The sequence below is a fragment of the Onychomys torridus genome, chromosome 9 (assembly GCF_903995425.1).
Source record: "Onychomys torridus chromosome 9, mOncTor1.1, whole genome shotgun sequence".
Lineage (NCBI taxonomy): Eukaryota > Metazoa > Chordata > Mammalia > Rodentia > Cricetidae > Onychomys > Onychomys torridus.
In genome coordinates this window covers 67421055-67442068 of record NC_050451.1, presented here as the reverse complement: position 1 = coordinate 67442068, position 21014 = coordinate 67421055, and the positions used below count along the sequence as shown (strand labels likewise).

General features: G+C 42.6%; 1 protein-coding gene across 2 annotated transcripts in view; it reads right to left on the bottom strand.

Moving 5' to 3' along the window:
• Vwa8 (von Willebrand factor A domain containing 8) overlaps window positions 1–21014 on the bottom strand; it is a 346670-nt gene that overhangs the window by 149986 nt on the left and 175670 nt on the right. For both annotated transcript variants that reach the window (XM_036198655.1, XM_036198654.1), the window contains exon 21: window positions 9821–9897. In XM_036198655.1, the coding sequence (XP_036054548.1) occupies window positions 9821–9897 (77 nt within the window). The remainder of the gene's footprint in view (window positions 1–9820; window positions 9898–21014) is intronic.

Sequence of the window (21014 nt, the reverse complement as noted above, 5' to 3'; positions counted from 1 at the left end):
TGAATTTTGTTGTTTGTTTTGCATGTCATGTTTTATCTTAAAATTGCAGCATCTGAGAGTATCTGCTCACATCTCTAACATTATTTCTTAAACCCCAAATGAGGGAAGTGAGTGGTTTAATCAACAATGGGTTTCAGCGTGAGGTTCAGCTGGGAAGGTCCAGAATAAGGCCGAGAAAGGGCCCCACACCACATTTGCTGGCTTCTGCTGGTAGGTCAGCAGCAAATGCACCTTTGTATGATGTCACATAGCTATGTCATCCTGGGACTGAGAAGTCCTCCCACAGGCAATCTCTCCTAGACTTATAGGAGGAATGTCAGCTGTGATGGGGGGGGAGGGAGGGGAAAAAGGGGGGAGGAGGGGGGAGGAGGAGGGAGGGGGGAGGAGGGAAAGAAACAATAATTCAGTGAGAAGGACAGATCTTTGATAAAGAGTATGACTGTGTCGAGCAGGGATGGGTGGGGGAGCTTCCAGGCAGTGCAGTAGACAAATACACAGGAGTCTAAGTGTAAGAGAAGTCAGGGATGCCTAGGTGCCCAGCACATGAAAAAGTCAGCTGTGCGGAGGGAGGAGAGCTAGCCAGACACAGTGATCCTAATTGTGCCCAGAGCTCTAACATCATGCCAGAGTCAGCCCATAGATGGCCTCATGTCTACCTATTTCAGAGGGAAGGGTTCTCCAAATGGATGTCACAAAGATGGGCAGGCGGGAAGAGATACTCACTGACGCATCTACTTAACAAACTTTCCCAGAACACTGGTCTTGGTGTGGCTATTGTCTGGAAATAGGCAGCTGACATAACCCTGCCCTTAGGAGGGCTCAGTGTCCAGAGGGACAACGGGGACAGGGACATGTAATTGAGCAAAGGAATGAATGACAGGTGCACTAGCAGAACCTGTCCTAGGTCAGTGGCTCTAAACTTACCATCGGTAAAAGTTGTTATGAAAAGACCCATTTTGAAACATACAAAAATAGAAGCAAAAAAAGCTGAAACTGAAAAATACTACCTTAAAATAATCTTCACTTTTATTTGTTGATAATTCAAAAAGACATTTTATTCTCATTAAAAGTTAAAGAAAGCTATTTTAGTATGAACAATGTGATTGATCCACTTGGTCTAGCCTTAAATTCAGTTTGTATCAACAGCTGAAGAACAGGTCCCACAGACGTGCAGAGAAGAAGTCAGCACGTAGTCCCCCTTGTGACCCCAGGCTTGCTCTGCACTCCACCAGAACTGCTTTGGTCCAATGGCGGTATACAGAATAGGCACAACACCTGCTTGCAGGGACCAAGAGCAGGCAAGTGGTGAGAACTTGTGCTACAGGAAAGAACGGTGTGGTGTGGACTTGCCGCTGGCCATGGGAGTCACCGCAAGTTCCGGGCAGGACAGAGAGTGACCAGCTCCGCTGGCTGGATAGTGTGAGGCATAAGGAGGACAGAAGAGTGACAGTTTGTCAATTAGGAGGCTACAGCAAACTGGGACAGAGACACAGACTGGACTAATGTCTGTCATGTCAGTAGGGGACCCTAGCTAGACCTTGTTTCCTTCACTTTAGGCTGGGATCCTTCAGTCACTAGCCTAAGCTTGTTGTTGTTGTTTTTGAGACAGGATTTTTCTACATGGTCCTGGCTGTCAAGTAACTTATTACATAGACCAGGCTGGCCTTGAACTCAGAAATCTACCTGCTTCTGCCTCCCGCATGCTGGGGTAACAGGCAAACCTGGTGGTCACTGTGACTGGAAGGGGTTAGATATTTTTTCTCTTACAGATCCATCCCACATTGAATCAATTTACCCACTAAGTCTGTAGACTAGACAAAGTTGTTAAAACACCAGAATAATCCCATTCTATTTATGACGTGAAGTCACTGCTGCTGAACTTTCAGTGTTTAAATTCCACTTAATTAGTCTCTATTTGCTCCCTATCACATGATCCTTTATTTAAAATTTCTATGCCATTTTCTACTCCCTGCAGGTTTCAAATAAAAGCTGTCCTTCAGAAATCACTTACACAAACATTCTTATCTCTGGCTCTGCTTCAGGAGAACTGACCTAAGGCACTTGTTGACTATATGAAAGAAGCAACATGTTTTTAGATTTCCAGCAATGCCATAGATTCTTCCAGCACAAACCATTATAATAGATCTGTCTTGGTTCAGAGTACCGTCTTCCCAGAGCTGCGCACTGAGGAATCCCAGCAACACACACTAAACACCTCCTGCTCTTTGTCATGGCTGTCACCATCTCAAGAGGGGTTAGAGCAACGGCTGCTGACACACAAGGAACCCTAAACTTTTTAAAGCAAAACAAAACCCTGACCAACCTCCAGGAGCTGCGCGGCACTCAGGACTAGTAGCAATCTTTCCTTGCTTTGCATGGATGCCACAGGAGCTGGGGCTGGGGCTGGCCGGAAAGGCCCTGAGACGGGGCAGCAGTGTCCGTGGTTGGGACATGATATCAAGCATGTTTAGATAGTCTGAGATTAGAAAATATTTAATACTGAGTTCTTTTTCTAATTATAAGACAAAAATACTTGATCCTTGAGCTTGAGGTCAGCCTGGTTTATAAAACAAGGTCCAGGCCAGCCAGGGGTACACAATGAGACCCTGTCTTTAAAACTGTTTTAAAACACCGAATAATTTTTGCTTGAGTTTAAAAAGTATGAATTAACCCATTGAACCCTAACAGTTGGCTGACTTAGGGAGAGACTGGAGCAGTGGCTGAGGAGGGGCAGCTGAAGCCACAGTGTTCCAGCCCTACAACAGGAAGCACACCACCAAATTTAGAAACTAGAAACACTTCTTAAATCTGGATGGCAAATCGGCTCTGTGTTATTATTTGTATTTTCTTTTGTATTTCTGAAGTTTTTCTCAGACTGTGCTGTGCTCTGGTGGTGAGAGTTAACAGCAGTTCTCAAGCTTAACCTGTGATTTAGAGCTTGAGGTGAGATGGTCCCCCCAGCTCCTCATCTCTCCAGCTTGCTTTTACAAAGCACCAGGGAGTGAGCCGCTTGGTAGGGACAGTGTCAGGGTCTGTAACTCTGACTCATCAACCTATGTTGCCCACAAGCTAGAAACAAAGCCAGAAAAGGTACCATGACACAGCACCAGCCTAGGAGAAACAGCAGCAGAAGGCAGCCTTGGCTAACATTTTTGTGAATCACCTGGGAGATGAAAGAGAGAACCAGGAGATTTGCTGGTGATACACCTCATAGGAGGTGTGATAGGTAAAGTGCCCGTAACAACCTGGAGAAGTTGTCAAAGTAGAAGAGAAAATCTAATAAGGACAATATTATTGGAAAAAAAATGGAAAAAGCATACAAGCATCAGTTGCCCAACAGTTTTATTGTACAATCGGTACAATGAAGTCAAGCAAAGCGCTGAAGCTAGGCTATATAAAGGCAGGCTACAGAATGCTAACTACGTGAGCTCAGCTAAGTTTAACCTTCCTGTCTCACTGGAACACCTAAAACAGAGACAGTCATGGTAGAATTCATAAGCACATAGTGAACAGCAACCAGCTACAGGCTAAGAGCAGGTTAGGAGCAGGGCCCTGTAGTATGTATCTTAGTATCTCTTCTGTGCTAAGAGAAAATCCTCCCTTAAGGCTAAAGGGCTTATTGTGGCTCAAAGTTCAGTGATCTAGTTCTTCATGGTGGGAAACCAAGGCGGCAGGCAACTAGAAAGACAACGCACACTCATGTTCAGCTCCCTTCTCCACTTTACACACCCGATCCTCTTCTAGGGAACAGATCCACCCACAATCAAGACAGGTCTTCCCACATCAACTAACACAATCAAGACAATCCCGTTCCAATAGCCTCAAGAGGGTACATTTAACCTAGACAATCCTTCACAGGTGTACCCTTCCTCCCAGGTGATTCTAGAACCTTAAAGGTGATAATGCTAACCATCGCCATATATAAATGTTCATGAAAGACATAATGTAGGGATTTCAATGGAACTGGAAATCAACCAAAGTCAAGTCAAAATAATGACAAACCCAAAGATCTGCACATAGCAATTTGAGGTACCATCATAATCCATGTAGTCAAATGAGGGCAGTGCCAGGCATTCCGTAGAAAAACCACCATTCAACTGCTAATGTTTAATAAGATAGGCTTTTCAAATGGACAATGGGGAAGCTGAGACACAGGAACTCCCAGATGTCCTCAGCAGCAGCTGCCATGTGACCTGTCCCAGCGCTGGATTGTAGTGGGTAGCCATCCCAGCATTGGCCTGGAAGTTCCAACCCCCACTGAGGCTTTGGTAATGGTCACACCCACAAGGCGGGGCTGAGGGAGGAAGCTGAAGACCCAGGATCAAGAGGAGAGCTCTCTCTTGGTTCTGGGACCCTAGACGCTGGAGGTAGACCAAGCAGAGTTCTCCAGAGAACACTGCTGGACTGCGCCATACCTTTGCCAGACCCTACAACCTACCTATCCCTTCATTTGTAAGTTACCCCACAAAATAAACCTCCCTTTTAACTACGTGGAGTGGCCTTAATAATTTCACCAATACTGGATCACTCCCATCACAGCTAAGAATGATGGATGTGATGACTCACTAATTTTCCTATGAGACGTTATTGAAGTGTGGCCCTTTTCTATTTTCTACCACTACTTCTATCTGCCCCCTGCAGCTTGGTGAATTTCAAAATTTGTGCTGTCACATTCTGTTCTCCTCAGCCTGAGGACAACCCTGTATGTGGATAATGCTGTGCTCTGTAAATGACATTCATTCCAGATACCTGATTCTAAAGGGGCCAACAGAATTTTGCACTTACTTGCTACAAACTATACTTCATTTGGCTTCACAAAGGGTAAACTTTAAAAATTCAATAGAGGGAAGGCAAATGGTTTAAAGACAACTAACCACAATATTTTAACTAGCTGGGCTGGTTACAGGATCTCCATAACACAGTCAGGTCCAGGGATCTGACTCAATTCTCAAACAGCTATGGATGCCTCTAGTTAATAAAAGCTGATCATGGACAAGAGTGAGCTTTATGATCCTGAGGAAATGAGCACAAACTAAGTCATTTCAATAAACATCCATGGCACAAGTTTTGAATGTACACAGAATCGTCCAATCTAGAATAAGCTTATCATAGATGGAGGCAGTCCTACTGAAATAGAAAGTTAGAGCTACAGGTGGAGACACAGGATCTCTATTGTTCATGATACCACTATGAGAAAAGCAGGCAAAAATAGTAACAGAGCAGAAATCATACAAATGTGGACTTGGTCTTCATCTTTTTATCTGAAGTGTAACAAATGAAATATAATCTGGTCACTCACCCCACCTAAAATCAGATAATTCTGATTTTAATAAAAATGTATTTTTATTCAAGAACTATATAGTTAAATATTCAAGTGTCCTCTTTCATGTTGAATTAACCTGAGATCATAAAAATGAGTAATACATTTCACAACTCTTTGTATAAATATTCCTATAGACTCTTCCACTTGAAATGTATACCATTAAAGTAATCCCATCTATCAATCTTGTAAATCTCTTAAGTCACACTCTTTAGACATATTGAGTGCATCCAAATACATGAACTGCCTAGCATGTTCATTTCATGCACTGTGATCATTAAAATGTAAGCTCCTAAGACCACACTCAAAAGCACCTGGAGTGCTTCGTGTTCTTACTCATCATGACTCTTCTGAATGGCTCTTGTAACTAATCTCATTCAAATGACATCCATAAACCCAACAGAGGGACTGATTAGGTGGCAACATCAGAAATCCATTAGAAGATTCCACAATAAACACAGAAGAGACCTTAAGTGATCAGCTACACAGTAGAGAAGTCCTAAACATTCTTTCAGATGGCTACTTTTAGGTCCTTTAAACATATGTTTCTCTTAAAGCAACTGCATATGTTAAATTCTATGTGAAATACAGCTCCAATGCTGTATGTAAAGGAAAAACCCCTATGATGAAATTAGTGGGAATAGCAGTCTAATTAGTGAGGACTCTAAAATATTTTATATTTTAAATGGAACCTGTTTACCTTCCACTTTACAGTCAGTTAAATATTTAATATTGTTGAATAGAGATACCTAGGCCCTTATAAAATGAGTACCTACTTTGTAACACTATTATCAGTCAATTATATAGAAATGGGTGCAATGAAATATAAACTTTAGCTTTGAAATTTTTATTATTTTGAGTTTACAAAATTCTACAGACAGACTATCACTACATTTATTTATTTAGACTATCTCTACTATTTAGTTAGCCAGTGTCAGAATTACAAACTAGCAGAATACTTCACCACTTTGTGGGCCATTAGGTACTTTGTATAGAAATGTTGGTATTAAAGGTCCTCCAGACAGAAAGCAAAGAATGCTGTCTCTACTGTAAGACTGTGAAAGTACCCTGAGTACCAGCTTCTTCACTGACGATACTAAAATACCAGACAGAAGAGACATCACAAACACTGTGTCTATGTTCTTTGCTTAGAGGTAAAGGACCTGAGACCCAAGTGCACTCCGAGTCTTAAATCCACGTTATAATATGAAGGCTGGAAAACAATGATTTAGGCATTTAGAAGTTTAAAAACTAATAGATTAAGTACGAAGGATATACAAGAACAAAATAAAAAAACAACAACCAAAATCAGCAATTACTGAAACGAAAGGAATGTAACAAAAGTAGTTTTGAGTAGAACAAGACTATACGCTGGGCATGGTGGTCCATGTCTTTAATCCTTTCACTGGGAGGCAGAGGCAGCAGCTCTCTCTGAGTGCAAGGTCAGCCTGATCTACATAGATAGTCCCAGGACAGCCAGGGCTATATAGAGACACCTTGTCTCAAAAACAAAAAGACAAACAACAACAATAAAATCAGGAATAAAAGTGGGGCCATTATTTACTTTATACTCTGGGATAACATCCATATGGTTACTACACATCATCCTTTTTGTGTATATTTATGTGTGCATGTTTACAACTGTGTTGGTGCATGTGTTTGTGCATGTGCTGGTTGAGGTCCAAGGCTGAGGTTGGTAGTCTTGGTTACTCTCCACCTTATTCATTGAGGCGGGGTCTCTCAACTGAGCTGATAATTTACCAACATGGCAATTTTGCAAGCCAGCTTGCTCTAGGCCTCTCTCGTCTCTGCCTTTCAAGGGCTGGAATTACAGGTAAGCTATCATATCTGTTTATACAGGGGTTGGGGATCCCAACTCTGCTTCTCATGTTTGTGTAACAAAATGTTACAATCACTGAGCCATCTCTCTAACTGCATACTATCCTTTTACATAGTGTGTGTGTGTGTGTGTGTGTGTGTGTGTGTGTGTGTGTGTGTGCGCGCGCGCAAGTGCAAGTGTCAGTGTGTGCTGATACATAGTCATGCTTTAAAATGTTTATTTACTCATTCATTCATTTATTAAGAGAGAGGCTCTCACTGGCTTGGAGCTTGCCTTGTAGACTAGGATGGCTGGCCAGGAAGTTCCACTGATCTACCTGTATCTCCAAGTACAGGGTAACAAGCACACACCACTATACAAGTGTTCTTCTGGATTCTAGGGACTTTGCTCAGGTCCTGGCTCTCAGGAGGTGAAGGATTTACTCAGCTGCCCCTCTTGGCTCTCTCACTGGATTTCATTTGTGACTACTTGCTACTAATTTTTGTATCAAGATCTTTTTTTGTACCCCTAGTCATTGAAAAATACTGAACTTTAAAGTTTCCTATCATGCAGGGTTTTTTGATGAAAAGTCGTGTCTGTACTTTTCCTTATTTAAATAGTATTTTTCCTTAATGTGCTATTCAAAACTTTAACATAAAGCAAACGCTTTATTGAATTGTTTTATAATTATTGCTCATAAAAGTCAACTGTCATTTCTATCAGTGTTCCCCTATATGCAATATATATATTTCAACTTCAGTAGCCTTAAATGTTTGACTTGGTTTTCAGCCATCTGATTAGAATGTGCCTTTCCTTTTTCTGTTTATCGTGCCTGAGATGCACTGGGCTATTGGTGATTTCATGTTACTACATCCAGTTCAGGGACTTTTCTGTTACCTCGTCAGGTAAGTTTTCTGTTTTACTCTCCCCTCCTTTGAGACTCTGGCTGCTGATACAGGACGCTGCCTCTTCTCAGGGTGGTCATTCTGGCCTGAGAATTCCTAATTATTGTCCTGTTTTGCTCAGTTCCCTTTTACAATACTTGGAAATATTTATGACAGTTACTTCATAACCACTCCACGATAATCCCGTCATCTCAAGCGCATATTTATGAATCTTCTTGCCGCTTTCTGTGTCCAGTAACTGCCTGCTGAAGGATTAATCTTGTCAAGGCATACTCACTGTCTCCCACATACCCATCTTCTTTATTTCTCAAGTTGTCTCCTAAGAGAAAGAAGCTTCAAAATACTGTAAATGATGAGCTAGGTTCTTTTCCTTTGTCATGTTTTATCCCTCCCTCCTTTCCTCTGGCTGAGCTGGGGTCACTACACAGAGCAGGTTTACTCTCCATCCTCAGTCCTTCTGCGCAGCCTCCCCAGTACCGGGTTACAGGTGTGCACCGCCTCCTCCAGCAGCAAGCTCCCACTCTTCACGGCTTCTGGTCAGCCTTTGCAGGACCGGTGGCTTCCCAAAGGTTGAGCGGACCATTTACAGCACATGCTGCGCAGGCTCCTGTCCAGTCCACAGCACCACTGCAGGCTCAGGTGGCGGAACTCAGCTCACAGACTTCTCGGGGCGGCTGTGTGCCCGGAGCTCTCCCTGTGCTAGGGCTAGTGGGGTAGGAATCCCAGGTGGGACTTTTTGTTTCGTTTTCATCAGATCTCAACCTTCCTTTCGTCCTTTTCTTTCTGTCCTTTGACCTGCTCTGCTAGCTGTTTTTATTCTCTAAGAATTTCTCTCGGAAACTCAGAATTATTTAGCAAAAAAGAACTCAAACCAGCACTTCATTCTTCCAGTGCAGTTCAGTGTTCTTTCCATGACACAGCATTTGTTCCTGGGATCTACTGGGCTCAAACCAACAATAATCTCCACCAGTTTCGGGCTGCTCAACACATGGTGTATGTCTTGTGCCTGCAGTACTTAGCTTCTAGTAGATCCGCTGCCTGCGTTTTCTTTCCAAACCGAAACCCAGTCCACAGCTAAAGCTTAAAATGACTCAGGTTGAGAGATTTCATTTGCTTAAGTTACCCCTGAACCAACACTCCAACCGCACGAAATGAAATTATCCACACGATAACTTGCGAAAGGCAAGAGGCACTAAGGCCCCCTCACAGTCTACGCTCCTTATCTCGCAGGGCCACAGAGCTTGCCCTCCTTGCCCACCTGCTCAGCTTCTGAAGAGGAGCAGAGGCTTGGCCTCCACAGATGCTCTTTCTAACTCGAGTGCCTTGACGTTGATGCTATTGGCCTCGTTCCTCAACCCACAAAATAGCTATTAATTCGTATTTACAAGGTATCAGTCACTTTAAAAATAAATTTTGCAGGGTTTTATCACCTTTTGAAAAAGTTTGATCTTAGGTGTACGTGTGCACCTGAGTATGTGTACCATGTATGTGCAGAGGCCAGAAGAGGGTGCTAAACACTCTAAAATGGAGCTCCAGGTGACTGTAAGCCACCACACAGGTGCTGGGAACAGAACCTGGGTCCTCTGTGAGAGCAGCCAGTCATCTTACCCCCAGACCCCCTTTGCCCTTTACCACCTTTTAAAGAAAGGGGAGCTATGAGCAGGAGGGATGGGAAGGACTGGTGTATAAAGCAGGCTTTTAGGAAAGTATATTTAATTCATGGTAGGAGAGAGATGAGTAATCAGAGCTTAGGGGCTCATGTCCTGATTCGCCTACCTGTGCAGCTGGATGTATTCTCGGGGTCTGTTGAGCAGGTGAAGGAACCGGTCCATAATCTTGTTCTTTCCTACACCCTGCAATTATGTAAACAAACGTCTTATGAGGAAAAGCATTCTACAAGCACCAAGAAGGGAGATTCAAATAGAATGGGTATGCCTCCAGTGCCATGGGAGGCAGGCCCTTGCTGGCTTTCCTAACAACTGTATTTGCAGAGCTCAGCACAGCACTGATATAAGTAAGGCACCCAAATTAGTATTTGTCAAATGAATGAACGAATGGAAATAGAAAAGGTGAAAATCCTGGGAAAACATAATCGCTGACCAGGCCTATAGGGATACTGATAATGAGCCAGCAGGAAGCTATGGGCTGATAAAAGTATGTGCATACTTTGTGAATGACCCAACTCAGCGGCTGTAGATTCAAGGTTATCGAAGCTGACCAGACTGACAAATTCACTAAGGTCAGAATAATGGGTCACTTTGTCTTTCAGGAATCTTAGTACCTAGCTGGATATCACATACCCTACTCCCCACAAATTTAAGCTTTTCACAGAAGCAGGAAGGAAAATCACACTTGCATATTTACATGTCAATTACAACCATGGGAGATTTTTTTTTTTTTTTTTGGTTTTTCAATACAGGGTTTCTCTGTGTAGCTTTGCACCTTTCCTAGATCTCGCTCTGTAGACCAGGCTGGCCTCAAACTCACAGAGATCCCCCTGCCTCTGCCTCCCAAGTGCTGGGATTAAGGGTGTGTGCCACCACCACCCAGCCATGGGAGCTTTAAATGGCATGCTGGAATAAACATACAATGTAAAATAGATAAAATCAGTTGATTAAAATGGTTTTGGTGATTTTTCAGCTCTTTTAATTTCAGTGATCACAGAGAAAAGCAAGTATCATAGACACACTATAACACCAGGGACAGCCAAGATCTCCTGAAAGAGGTGAATCATGAAAAGGCATCAGCAGCTCCTACCCCCATCCACCACTGCTCCAGAGCCTGCAGGCCCCTGCAGTGCAATGCTGCAGGTGCAGGGTAAGATGCAAGGGAGCTGCTCTGGAGCAACTGAGCAGTGCCCTTTAACCCTGGGTCCCTAAAACTCTGACTCCCTGTCTTCTTGTACCACAGACTCTGGGGGCCATCCTACCTAACTGTTCATAACTGTTTGCTAAGGGGCACTGGAGACCCCTGATCCTGCCAACTGAATGGGATGCTCAGGCTGTACGCATCAGACTCCCAGTCGTACCTACATGTCTTCGTGTGCCCAGCATACAATGTATGTATTGATTCCCATACGCTATGTATTCTACCACTCAAGACGAGACTCTTAGAGTATTTTTGATATGCCCCTCCATTGCCCTTAACCTTATTCAGTCTCGAGGTATAAAACATGTTGTTTCCTCTTCCTTCCCTTTCCTTCTTCCCTCTTATCTGATTATCACCCCATGAGTACACAGGCTCACAGTACCGTCCTGGATGCACTAGGTATGATGGCACATATGACACAGGCCCTAGTTATGCTTCAGCATACAGTTTACTAGGAAAAACAAACAGGATGTAATATACATAATATTGGTAAATTATAATGTGCTCTTTAAGTTTGCTAAAAGTGGATTGTGGGATGGGACATGGTGGTCAATGCCTTTAGTCCCAGAACTAGGGAGGCAGAGGCGAGCAGATCTCTGTGAGTTCAAGGCCATCCTTGTCTACATAACTAGTTCTAGAACAAAAACAAAGGGTAATAATATAAACAAACATGGAACTACAACCAACAAGAACATCATCAAACAAGACAGATATGCTAAATGTCCAGATCATAGGTAAATGGCAAATTACTGAGATAACTCCAATAACTGTCCTATCCTGAAGAGTCTAACTCTAGTACTTAATACGTTCTAGAGCTACGAGAAGATTATAAATGTAACTATCTAGTCTTCAACTCCATCAATACAAAACTATATTTGTTGTATTATACATATATTTCTACTGTTTGAAATATTTTGTGTATTGATACAAGTGTAAAATTATATTTGTCTTATATGAATGTTCTAACTCTGTTTAGAATATTTTGTACATTAATACATATTAAGAATATTATTATATTGCATATTACACTATACATTTCCGCCTATGTTTAAGTTATTTTGTGTATTGTCATAATTTTGAGGTCATTGTCCTTATATGGTACATTTGCTTACAGACTGTTTACCTTGTTAATTCTTGCTTACCTTAGTCCTTAGGTTATTTAAGGTAGATAAGACTTACAGAACTATAGTAACCCATGCTTATCATTTCTATAGTTATGTTAATTAGGTTCTCCAGGTTTACCTATGCATCTGGCATATTTTCTGTAATCTTCAAACTTCATACACCAACAGAACGTGGCATTTAAAAATGTTTTGATAACTTAGAATCCTGTTGATATAAGACACGATTGTTCCTGGCAGCACGATCTGATCCCAAGAGAATCCCAAGACTTCTGAGACATTTCCGTTTGGAAATTTGTCTTCTTCTTGGCACAAAATGGCCTGCTGGGTAAAGAACTGCCCTTGCCTTGACTGCTGACAGTATGAACGCTCTCCTTCAGGATGAGCGGGACACAAGGAAAAGTGACTACGGAACCTTGCCAAGACAGGGTTAGATGGTCTTTCAAGATTCCTGCTACTGAAAATGGTCTTTCAGTTACTCTAGGCCTGTTGCCAAATTGGATGCCCCAACAATGCTGAGAAACTTTAGGTGACTGTCCAGGCTGCCAGCTGTATCTGTCTATTTTCACAAGAATTTCAGAAATTGCTTGCTTGCATTTTCCATTTTCTCAGGTAGTATTAAGGCCCTTCTCAAGTCTTGGATGTGGCTGAAGACTAGTTAGTTATAATTTCCTTGGTTATGATAAAAAATAAATTAGATATGAAACTTTAGACTCACAAATATAGGATAAATGATAGAATATTTTCTTGTAATTTTGCCAAATACAAATAAACTAGATATTGTAATAGTAATTCTTGCTTGATAACTGTTTTGTTATATGTAATTTTACTATGTAAAAGTTAAAATCTTCCTTTTTTGATTGAACAGAAAGGGAGAAGTGCTGTGGGATGTCTTTCTGTACATTGTGAAAATGTGTTGCTCTGATTGGTGGATAAATAAGGTCAGGCAAGACATTCAAACTGAAAAGGCAGGAGGGGAGAGGGGGGCAGAAAGGGGGAGGGAGGGAGAGAGGGGGAGGGGGAGGAGAAGAGAGGGGGAGAGAGGGGGAGGGGGGGGAGAGAGAGAGAGAGAGAGAGAGAGAGAGAGAGAGAGAGAGAGATGCTAGTCCATCGCCCAAGGAGCAACAAGATGCCAGCAGAGCAGTAACACCACGGCCATGTGGCAACATACAGAGTAATAGAAATGGGTTGAGTTAAGTTATAAGAGCTAGCTAACAAGAAGCCGGACCCACGGGCTATACAGTTTGTAAATAATAAAAGTCTTTGTGTGTTTACTTGAGAGCGCTTGTCTCAAAATTTAAAAACACCAAAACAAATAAGCGCATTTCAAAAGTAGACTGAACAAAGAGGCCTTTTTTTTTACTCCTTCAAAACTCCTGTCTTGGGACAGCTGGCCTCCTCACTCTGTAACTAAAGAAAAATACAGCAGCCTCAGATGAAAAGCACCATGTCCTTGAGAAGAGCTGGAAGGTGGCCCAAAGGGTTCTTGCTGCTTATCCCATGGTACAAAACGCCTGTGTGGAAAAGGGAAGGCCCAAGTTCATTCGTGGAGGGACTACTCTGCTCTGTCTGGAACGTCAATGAGAACCTCAGCATGACTGATTCAGGGCTTCCCAGTCAGTTTCTGCTGGGTGACTGTAAGTGCCCAGTTTGATGTCATCTTCTAAATGCTGATATTTGTTCCAAGAAACCTCACCAAAGGAGAGGCATTCTCGATGAACGCGTCCAGCTGGTTATCTCAATGAGGCTTGTCTAGGCAGTTTTTGGGGGAATCCCTGAATTTGTGTTATGTCTTGCTTGCCCTATTAACCGGGCTGCTGGAGGGTTGAAGTATCTGGTTTGCTCATGTCCTTGCTGTCTGCTGCCTCTCTCCACTACTTGGTCTTTATTCTTCTACGTTGGCTTGCTATACACTTATAACTCACTCAAAGCTCAAGGCTCAGCTTTCACACGTCATTCCTAGACAGCACAGAACACAAGGGAACACGGTTAGATTCTTGTGAATGTGGCTATCTGAGGCATCCAAGATGCTTTAAGATTTAACCACAGGCTTGGGAAGGCCCATCACACATGAGATTTGATTTAAAATCCCATCAAATTAGCAGGTACAGGGAGGGAGGAAGCAGGGGGTGTCCTCATAGAGAGAGCAGTGTGAGGGGAGACTTGTGGGTACAGTGATCCAGAGAGGTCTGCAGAAGTCACAGCAGGAGTGAGGAAGGAGCTTTGAGGAACAGGCTGTCTAGGAGGTGGGCTCTACTGTGGCAGAGTCCTGGCAGGAAAGGCGGGTCTGCCGGGCCAGGGAGGGAGTTTACAAGGACAGTTTAATTTTGGACCTGTTTATTTTGAAGTGCTTGTTTCCCACATCTGTTTCTTCCTCTTCAGTTCCCCGTCTCGGCCCTAGAGCTGTGCATCCTCCTGGGCTGCTGGAAAGGGTCCCACCTCCACCCTCAGCACAGACACACCCCCCCCCCCCCCCCCCGTTTGGTTAGCTCCTTTTCTGAACCAGAGATCTCATCGGGTCACTTCCTACTTCATGTGAAGACTCTCTCAGTTCCTTCGAGGAAATGCTGAAAGAATACTCTAGGAAGGAATTGCTGTAAATATCCTGAGCAAGACGAAGCAATTACAGATGTTTGTTCCTTCTAATCATAGTCTTTGCCTAAGACAGAAAATCCTCAGGGCTACTTTAATTGAATAAGTACATAAATAATGTCTAATTTTTCCATTATAAAAATTGCATATACTCCCTTTTCTCACTGGGAAATGGAGAAAATGAGACACCAGTCAACATTCTGTTAATATTTTCCTATTATCCCTGTGCATATTTATCTGTGCTTACTAGCTACTACTCTATAAATGCAACATGTCTCTTAGTAAAAGGAACATAACTCGTACACAGGGGCAGAGGTTCTATTTAGTGAGGAATCATGGAACTTGTTCTTTCCTTTCCATCGCTGCCCTGGTGAGTTCACGACCACTAGAGGAAGGGCCCTCGGGGGGCAGCAGTCAACAGGCTCTTCCCCCGGGCTGTGAGCAACAGTCTGTGAAGTCACAGGCAGCCCTCAAACCAAAGGCAGAAGTACAAACACCTCCAGTTACTGAGAGAAGAGCTGGGGCCACAACTTCAAGAACTCTGAGAGATTCTGGGGCTGTATAAACTTCAAGTGAAACCGTGTCCTTGGGCAATTAAATCCTTTACCAATGAAAAGGATCTAGAGCTGTCTTCCTGACACTTTATCTGTACTCTATCACAGAGGGCAAAGGAGAAAAATAGAAAAAAAGCCCAGAAAAGTGGAAATCAAGCAGAAGGAAATTTGTCCAGCAATGGCTTTGGGTCCTGAGACTGGAATGTTGATGTGTCAGTGGCAGGCCCTGAAGAGCCCCCACAGCAGAGGGAACCCTGAAGCTCACACTCAGCCTCATTGCTACACTCCCGTCAGCCTCCTGTCCCCAGAACAGCTCATGCTTGTAAGATTCTGCTCGTGCCATCTCTTCCGGCGACCAGGCCCATCCTGTCTTGTCTGCCATCTTCCTGCCACCCTCAACTTCCTGCTGAGACATCTCAGGTCTGTTGAGCCTGAGCACTCTGCTCTCTTCTCTCCTCCCCTCCTCAGCTCCATCACTCCTGTCTTCCTAGAGCACCACCATGCCCCAGAGGACTCCAGCAATGTCAGGTGTCCCAGCAAGTGGGCAGCCCACTGGTTAGCGGTCTACTGCTCAGGGCTCACGTGTAACCTTCAGGTAATAATCACCTGGGGCAGAGAAAAGAAAGAGGAAGTTGAGGTCATGCACTTCGCTATTAAGAAGACAGACACCTCCTGTAGGCGCTTTCTGTTTTTCATGATTTAATTTGTGTACAAAGTAAGTGGAGGGATTAACATTTACAGAGTCTGCTCGTATGCAAATGCCCCTTCAGTGCAAAATGGCTCGCATGCTCACACCAGCCGTGGCCATGGAGGTAATAACGTGCCTCTTTTGGAGGGAGGTGAGTTTAATTAAGTTCTGGGCAGTGAAACCCTTGAGCACAGGGATCTTGAAGACAAATCCATTCTGGTGCGCCACCTTGAGCTATACTTTATATTCCATCGTGCAAAACAGCCATCAAGAGGTAGCTTCCAGGACTGACTTATGGAGAGTGTGCCACCATGTCATGGAGTCAAACCAAAGTCAGCCAAACTACGGTTTTCAGTCCACTACACTTTTTCAGTATCTGGGGATGTCCGGCATGGAGTCGAAAGCTCGGGGCAGTGGCCGGTGAAGGGGCAATCCAGACCTTTCCTCCACAGCACTGCTTTAAGTGGGGTCCAGGACAGGGCTTGCCACTGACCAGGCACAGCTCCTGCTCTAAAAAGGTCTTGCTTTGTCCTGTTTCCCTCAGTTCTCAAATAATTGGTACAGTATTGTTTCAGTTTGTATACTTAGAAATTTTCTTTCAATAGCACCCTGAGTTCATTAAATACTACCTACAGTACACAATAACAAAGAAAAAGAATTGTAACTAGAAAAAAATTCTAGCTGGCTTTTTTAAATTGAAAAAATTTCACTAAATGGTGAACCTTCAAATTCTTTGCTTAACATATCTTAAAGTATATTATACTAGGACTCTGGACACCTGGACTATAATCTTTGCTCAGCTGTTCTTGGATGGAGGCTTCTTACCATCATCTGGGTCTAGGTTTGCTCATCTGAATATGAACTCCGAGGCTAATTAGTCTCTAAATACTCTCCTTTTCTTTAATCCTATGACAAAGAAGGAGAGCACAGCTATACAATCAGTGGCAATTTCTTATTTTTCCAAGTTCTCTCAATGAAAACAGGCTATTTATATAACCAGAAAACAATCTTACTTAAAATGAACAGTAAGTAACCCTAAATATTTACAAAGATGGGATCTTGCAGCAGAGCCAAGAAGACAAGGACTTCAAGCATATGGCTCCCACACAAGTGATTACAAAGCTTCCTGCCACCGGCTAAGACCCTTTTCATACAGGAATAAATCTACATCCCTGCACTCTGATATGAAACACACTGTTACTATAAATAGCAAAGATAGTTTGGTAGTATGGCCAGCCATTACTATCACCAAACCAGTCATGGAGGGGACAGGAAGATCAACACGTCCTCCAGAAGAAAATACAAACCCAAAATAAATATGAAGAAATGGTTTTCTAAGAAACACAAGACAGAAAAACTAAACTGGTAGAGAGAATGTGATAGAATGGCAAAGTTTTCCTGACAATAAGTCAGGTAACTTCACTAATGAAAACGGCTTGGAAAGGTACCAAACACTTACAAAGGTGAGCATCAGTGTATTTGATGGGACCAAGTATTCCTGAGCCTTGGGGCTCCTGGAATTATTGGAGGTACAGCACACTTAGTTAGCCAGTTTCCTACTGTCACTACCAGCTGGGGAACAGACAAGAACATTCACGGACAAATTGTTCAGTAGCTCTACAGACATTAGGCAATTATGCTGGCATAGTGATATGGCATGCTCCCGAGTAACACAGAAGCAACCTGCTTGGGCCCACTTCCAATCAGTTAGCAAAATTCACACATTCTTTAATTTTGGCAACAAAATATGTGCAGCATCTTAATACTAAATAACTCAACAAGCCTTTGTGAAACTTCTATCCACAGAAAAACTAAGCTCTGGTCACAGTATAACTAAGAACGGGGAGACGATCCAGGAAACAGTATAATAACAATGGTCATAGAATCTTGCTTGGTTGACACTAAGGAAATGTTTTATGACTTTTATGATGCAAAATAGATCAAATTAAATGCTATAAAGTTAATAAAATGATATGTCTAGCTTAGAACAAATGAATATAATTTAATTTTGTTGTATAAATTAATCAAGAAGTTAAATAGGTTTAATAAAGCTTACTCTAAAAATAATCCCTTTAGACTGGTATAATTCTATATAAAGTATTTATCCTAGGAATGGGCTGATATCTCTCCAAGATTACAGGGAAAAAACATCCTTTCTGTTGTGATGTGGAGATGGACCACAACCCTAGGTTTATGTACCAGCTGGGGGTACTATCGAGAGGACAAGATAATGAGGGACTGACAGAATGGAAGGGGGACTTGGAGGTCAGGTCTAGCTCAAAGGTCACTGGGCTGCGCCTCTGAAGGGTTTATGTAGCCCCAGACTTTTCACTGTGAGATGAGTTTCTTCCCTCTCCCACGTCTTCCCGGCATGAGGTTTTAAGGCTGCCTGTAGGCCGGTGTAGCAGAGCCAGTCAGCCAAGGCTGAGGCCTCTGAAACAGAGCCACAGGAACTCTTCTTCCGGTTAAGTCTTTTCTCTCAGCTGTTTGTCACAGCAACAAAACACTGACTTAAACAGAAATTTAAACAAACTTGGAAGGCACCTCAAATGCAATGGCCAGACTGTGATGGAATCTGACTGGAACAAACCAAATGTGAAATAACATTATTGAGGCCACTGTAGATCACTGGAAGAGACCACTTCAGATTATATTAACAGTTACAGTTGATCTGTTGGGTGTGATAATGGAATTGCAGTTATTGTACCCGTATATACTAAGAAGCCTGCAAGAAGGAGAATGCACTAAAAGATGACATGCAAAATAGCTGTCAGTGAGGCATTCACCATGCAGACATGAGGACCTGAGCTCAGATCCTCAGCACCCATGTCACAGGCAGGGCAAGGCAGCATATGCCTATCATCCCAGGAGTGGGAAGGTAGACCAGAGATCTCTGGGGCTCGCTGGCCAGCCAGTCTAGCCAAACAGAGTCAGAGACTCTCTCAAAATCTACAGTACGAAGTGGTTGAGAGAGCTGCCTCACACTGACCTCTAACCTTCACACAAGTGCACATACACACGAACACAACACATGAGTCTCATGCATATACCTCTGCCCACAGAAGTGTTGAGGAAATAAATAGAAGACTGTCAAGATGCTGTTGATTGTTGAATGGGATAAATATGTCCTCTACTTTTATATAAAAGAAAAATGTGACCGTCCTTTACTCTGTATATAAAGTGCAGTCTCTATCCTAGACTATCATAATTATTCGACAAAGCCAGCGATTACATTTTTGCTGCTGTTACTATTGTTAGAATCAATAGAGTTGAACTGGTGTGGTATTGCACGAACCAGCTATGTGATCTTGAACAAACAGCTGAACCTTTTGAAGATTGTCTGTTTATTGCAAAGACACAGAAAGTACAACTTTTATTTTACCCCAGTGTTGTTGTAGAAGTAAAAGATCAAAAGCATTGGAAGTTGTAACACACACACACACACAAATACCACTGCTTTTAATCCTTCTTCATAAGAAAACTATGATTCAACTATAGATGAAATTGAATATACATCACAACTATCTTAAAGTTGAATCAGAGGAGGAATGATGTGGCTGTTCAGAGGAAAAGACGATTGCAGTTTTCTGTGACACCAACTAAGAGAGGCTTCCTAGAGGATGAAGCACCTGAGGATGTTCCCAGGTGCAGATGGAAAGAGAGGTGATGTGTACCCAAACAACACAGAAAAAGGCAGAGGGGTAGCAGGTCATGCTAGACACAGAAAAGTTGGAAGAGTTTGGCATATCTCTCTATAAAGAAGACTATATCTGCTATGTAAGGCAGGCTAAGCTTTAAGTTTTAGCAGGAAAATAAAGTTGGGAACTATCTTACTGCAGATGTGGAGCTGAACAGAATATCAAAGAATGAGTCATGTTATGACGTGAAGAACACAAGGTAGAGAAGCCTCCTATATAAAAAGTCCTGTATGACAAGGACGATGTCATACACTTGAATCTTGACAAGGGAAAATATGAACGATGGAACACACAAAAAAGTTAAGATTAAAAACCTTACCAGGCAGCTATTGTTCAGGAAAATGATAAAAAAAAGTCTGGCTTAAAACGGAAAAAAAAAAAAAAAAAGTTGACAAGTGATTTGGTAGATTGTTCAGGTAGGAGCACTATGGATAACTGACTGTACTCATTAAGCATGGGTCAAATGCTGAGGACTTGCTGTGGAGTTTTGCCTAACACTAAACCAAATGATATTGGTTGTGTAGTTGATTAAACTTTGATTTCTAAAACAAAACATACAAGATTTTAAAATAATTCTTATGTAAGGGTCGGAGAGCATTTTAGATGTTAGTAGAAAGATATGTCACCCTCAAATGTCTAATAAAATGCAACTCTTCTCAAAACACAAGCATCCTTATTCCCAAACGTTTTCTCCTTGGGACTTCAGGGTGAAAAAGAAATGACACACCTGCAGGCTCATTCTCCAACCCAGTTTCCATAGATATTTTATATCATGTGGACTAGCGTTAAAAAAATGAGACACGTCAAGAAGCTTGTTCTTTGTATTCCTAGAGCTGGAGAGTCCCCTCACACCCCAAAAAGCATGACCAGTTAAGAAATCAACAGACTCTCTTTCCCTCGAACCTTGCCCTTCATTACTCCCGCTGTCGTCCAGGTTGTTCATGTAGATCTCATCCATTTCTCTGTCATTGGGTGATCCCTGGGTCTTTCCTAGGGTCCTGATTTCTAGGTAGCTTCCCTAGAGTTGTGAGTAGCAGTCTAGTCATCTTTGTTTTACATCTAGTATCCTCCTATGAGTGAGTGCATACCATGTTTGTCTTTCTGAGTCTGGGATACCTCACTCAGGATGATTTTTTCTAGTTCTATCCACTTGCCTGCAAACCTCATGATGTCATTGTTTTTCTCTGCTGAGTAGTACTCCATTGTGTATATCTACCACATTTTCTTTATCCATTCTGCAGTTGACAGGCATCTAGGTTGTTTCTAGGTTCTGGCTATTACAAAAAATGCTGATATGTGGTATGATTCCTTGGGTATATGCCCAAGAGTGGTATAGCTGAGTCTTGGGGGAGATGGATTCCCAATTTTCTAAGGAAGCACCATATTGATTTCTAAAGTGGCTGTACAAGCTTGCATTCCCACCAGCAGTGGAGGGAAAGAGAGCTTAGG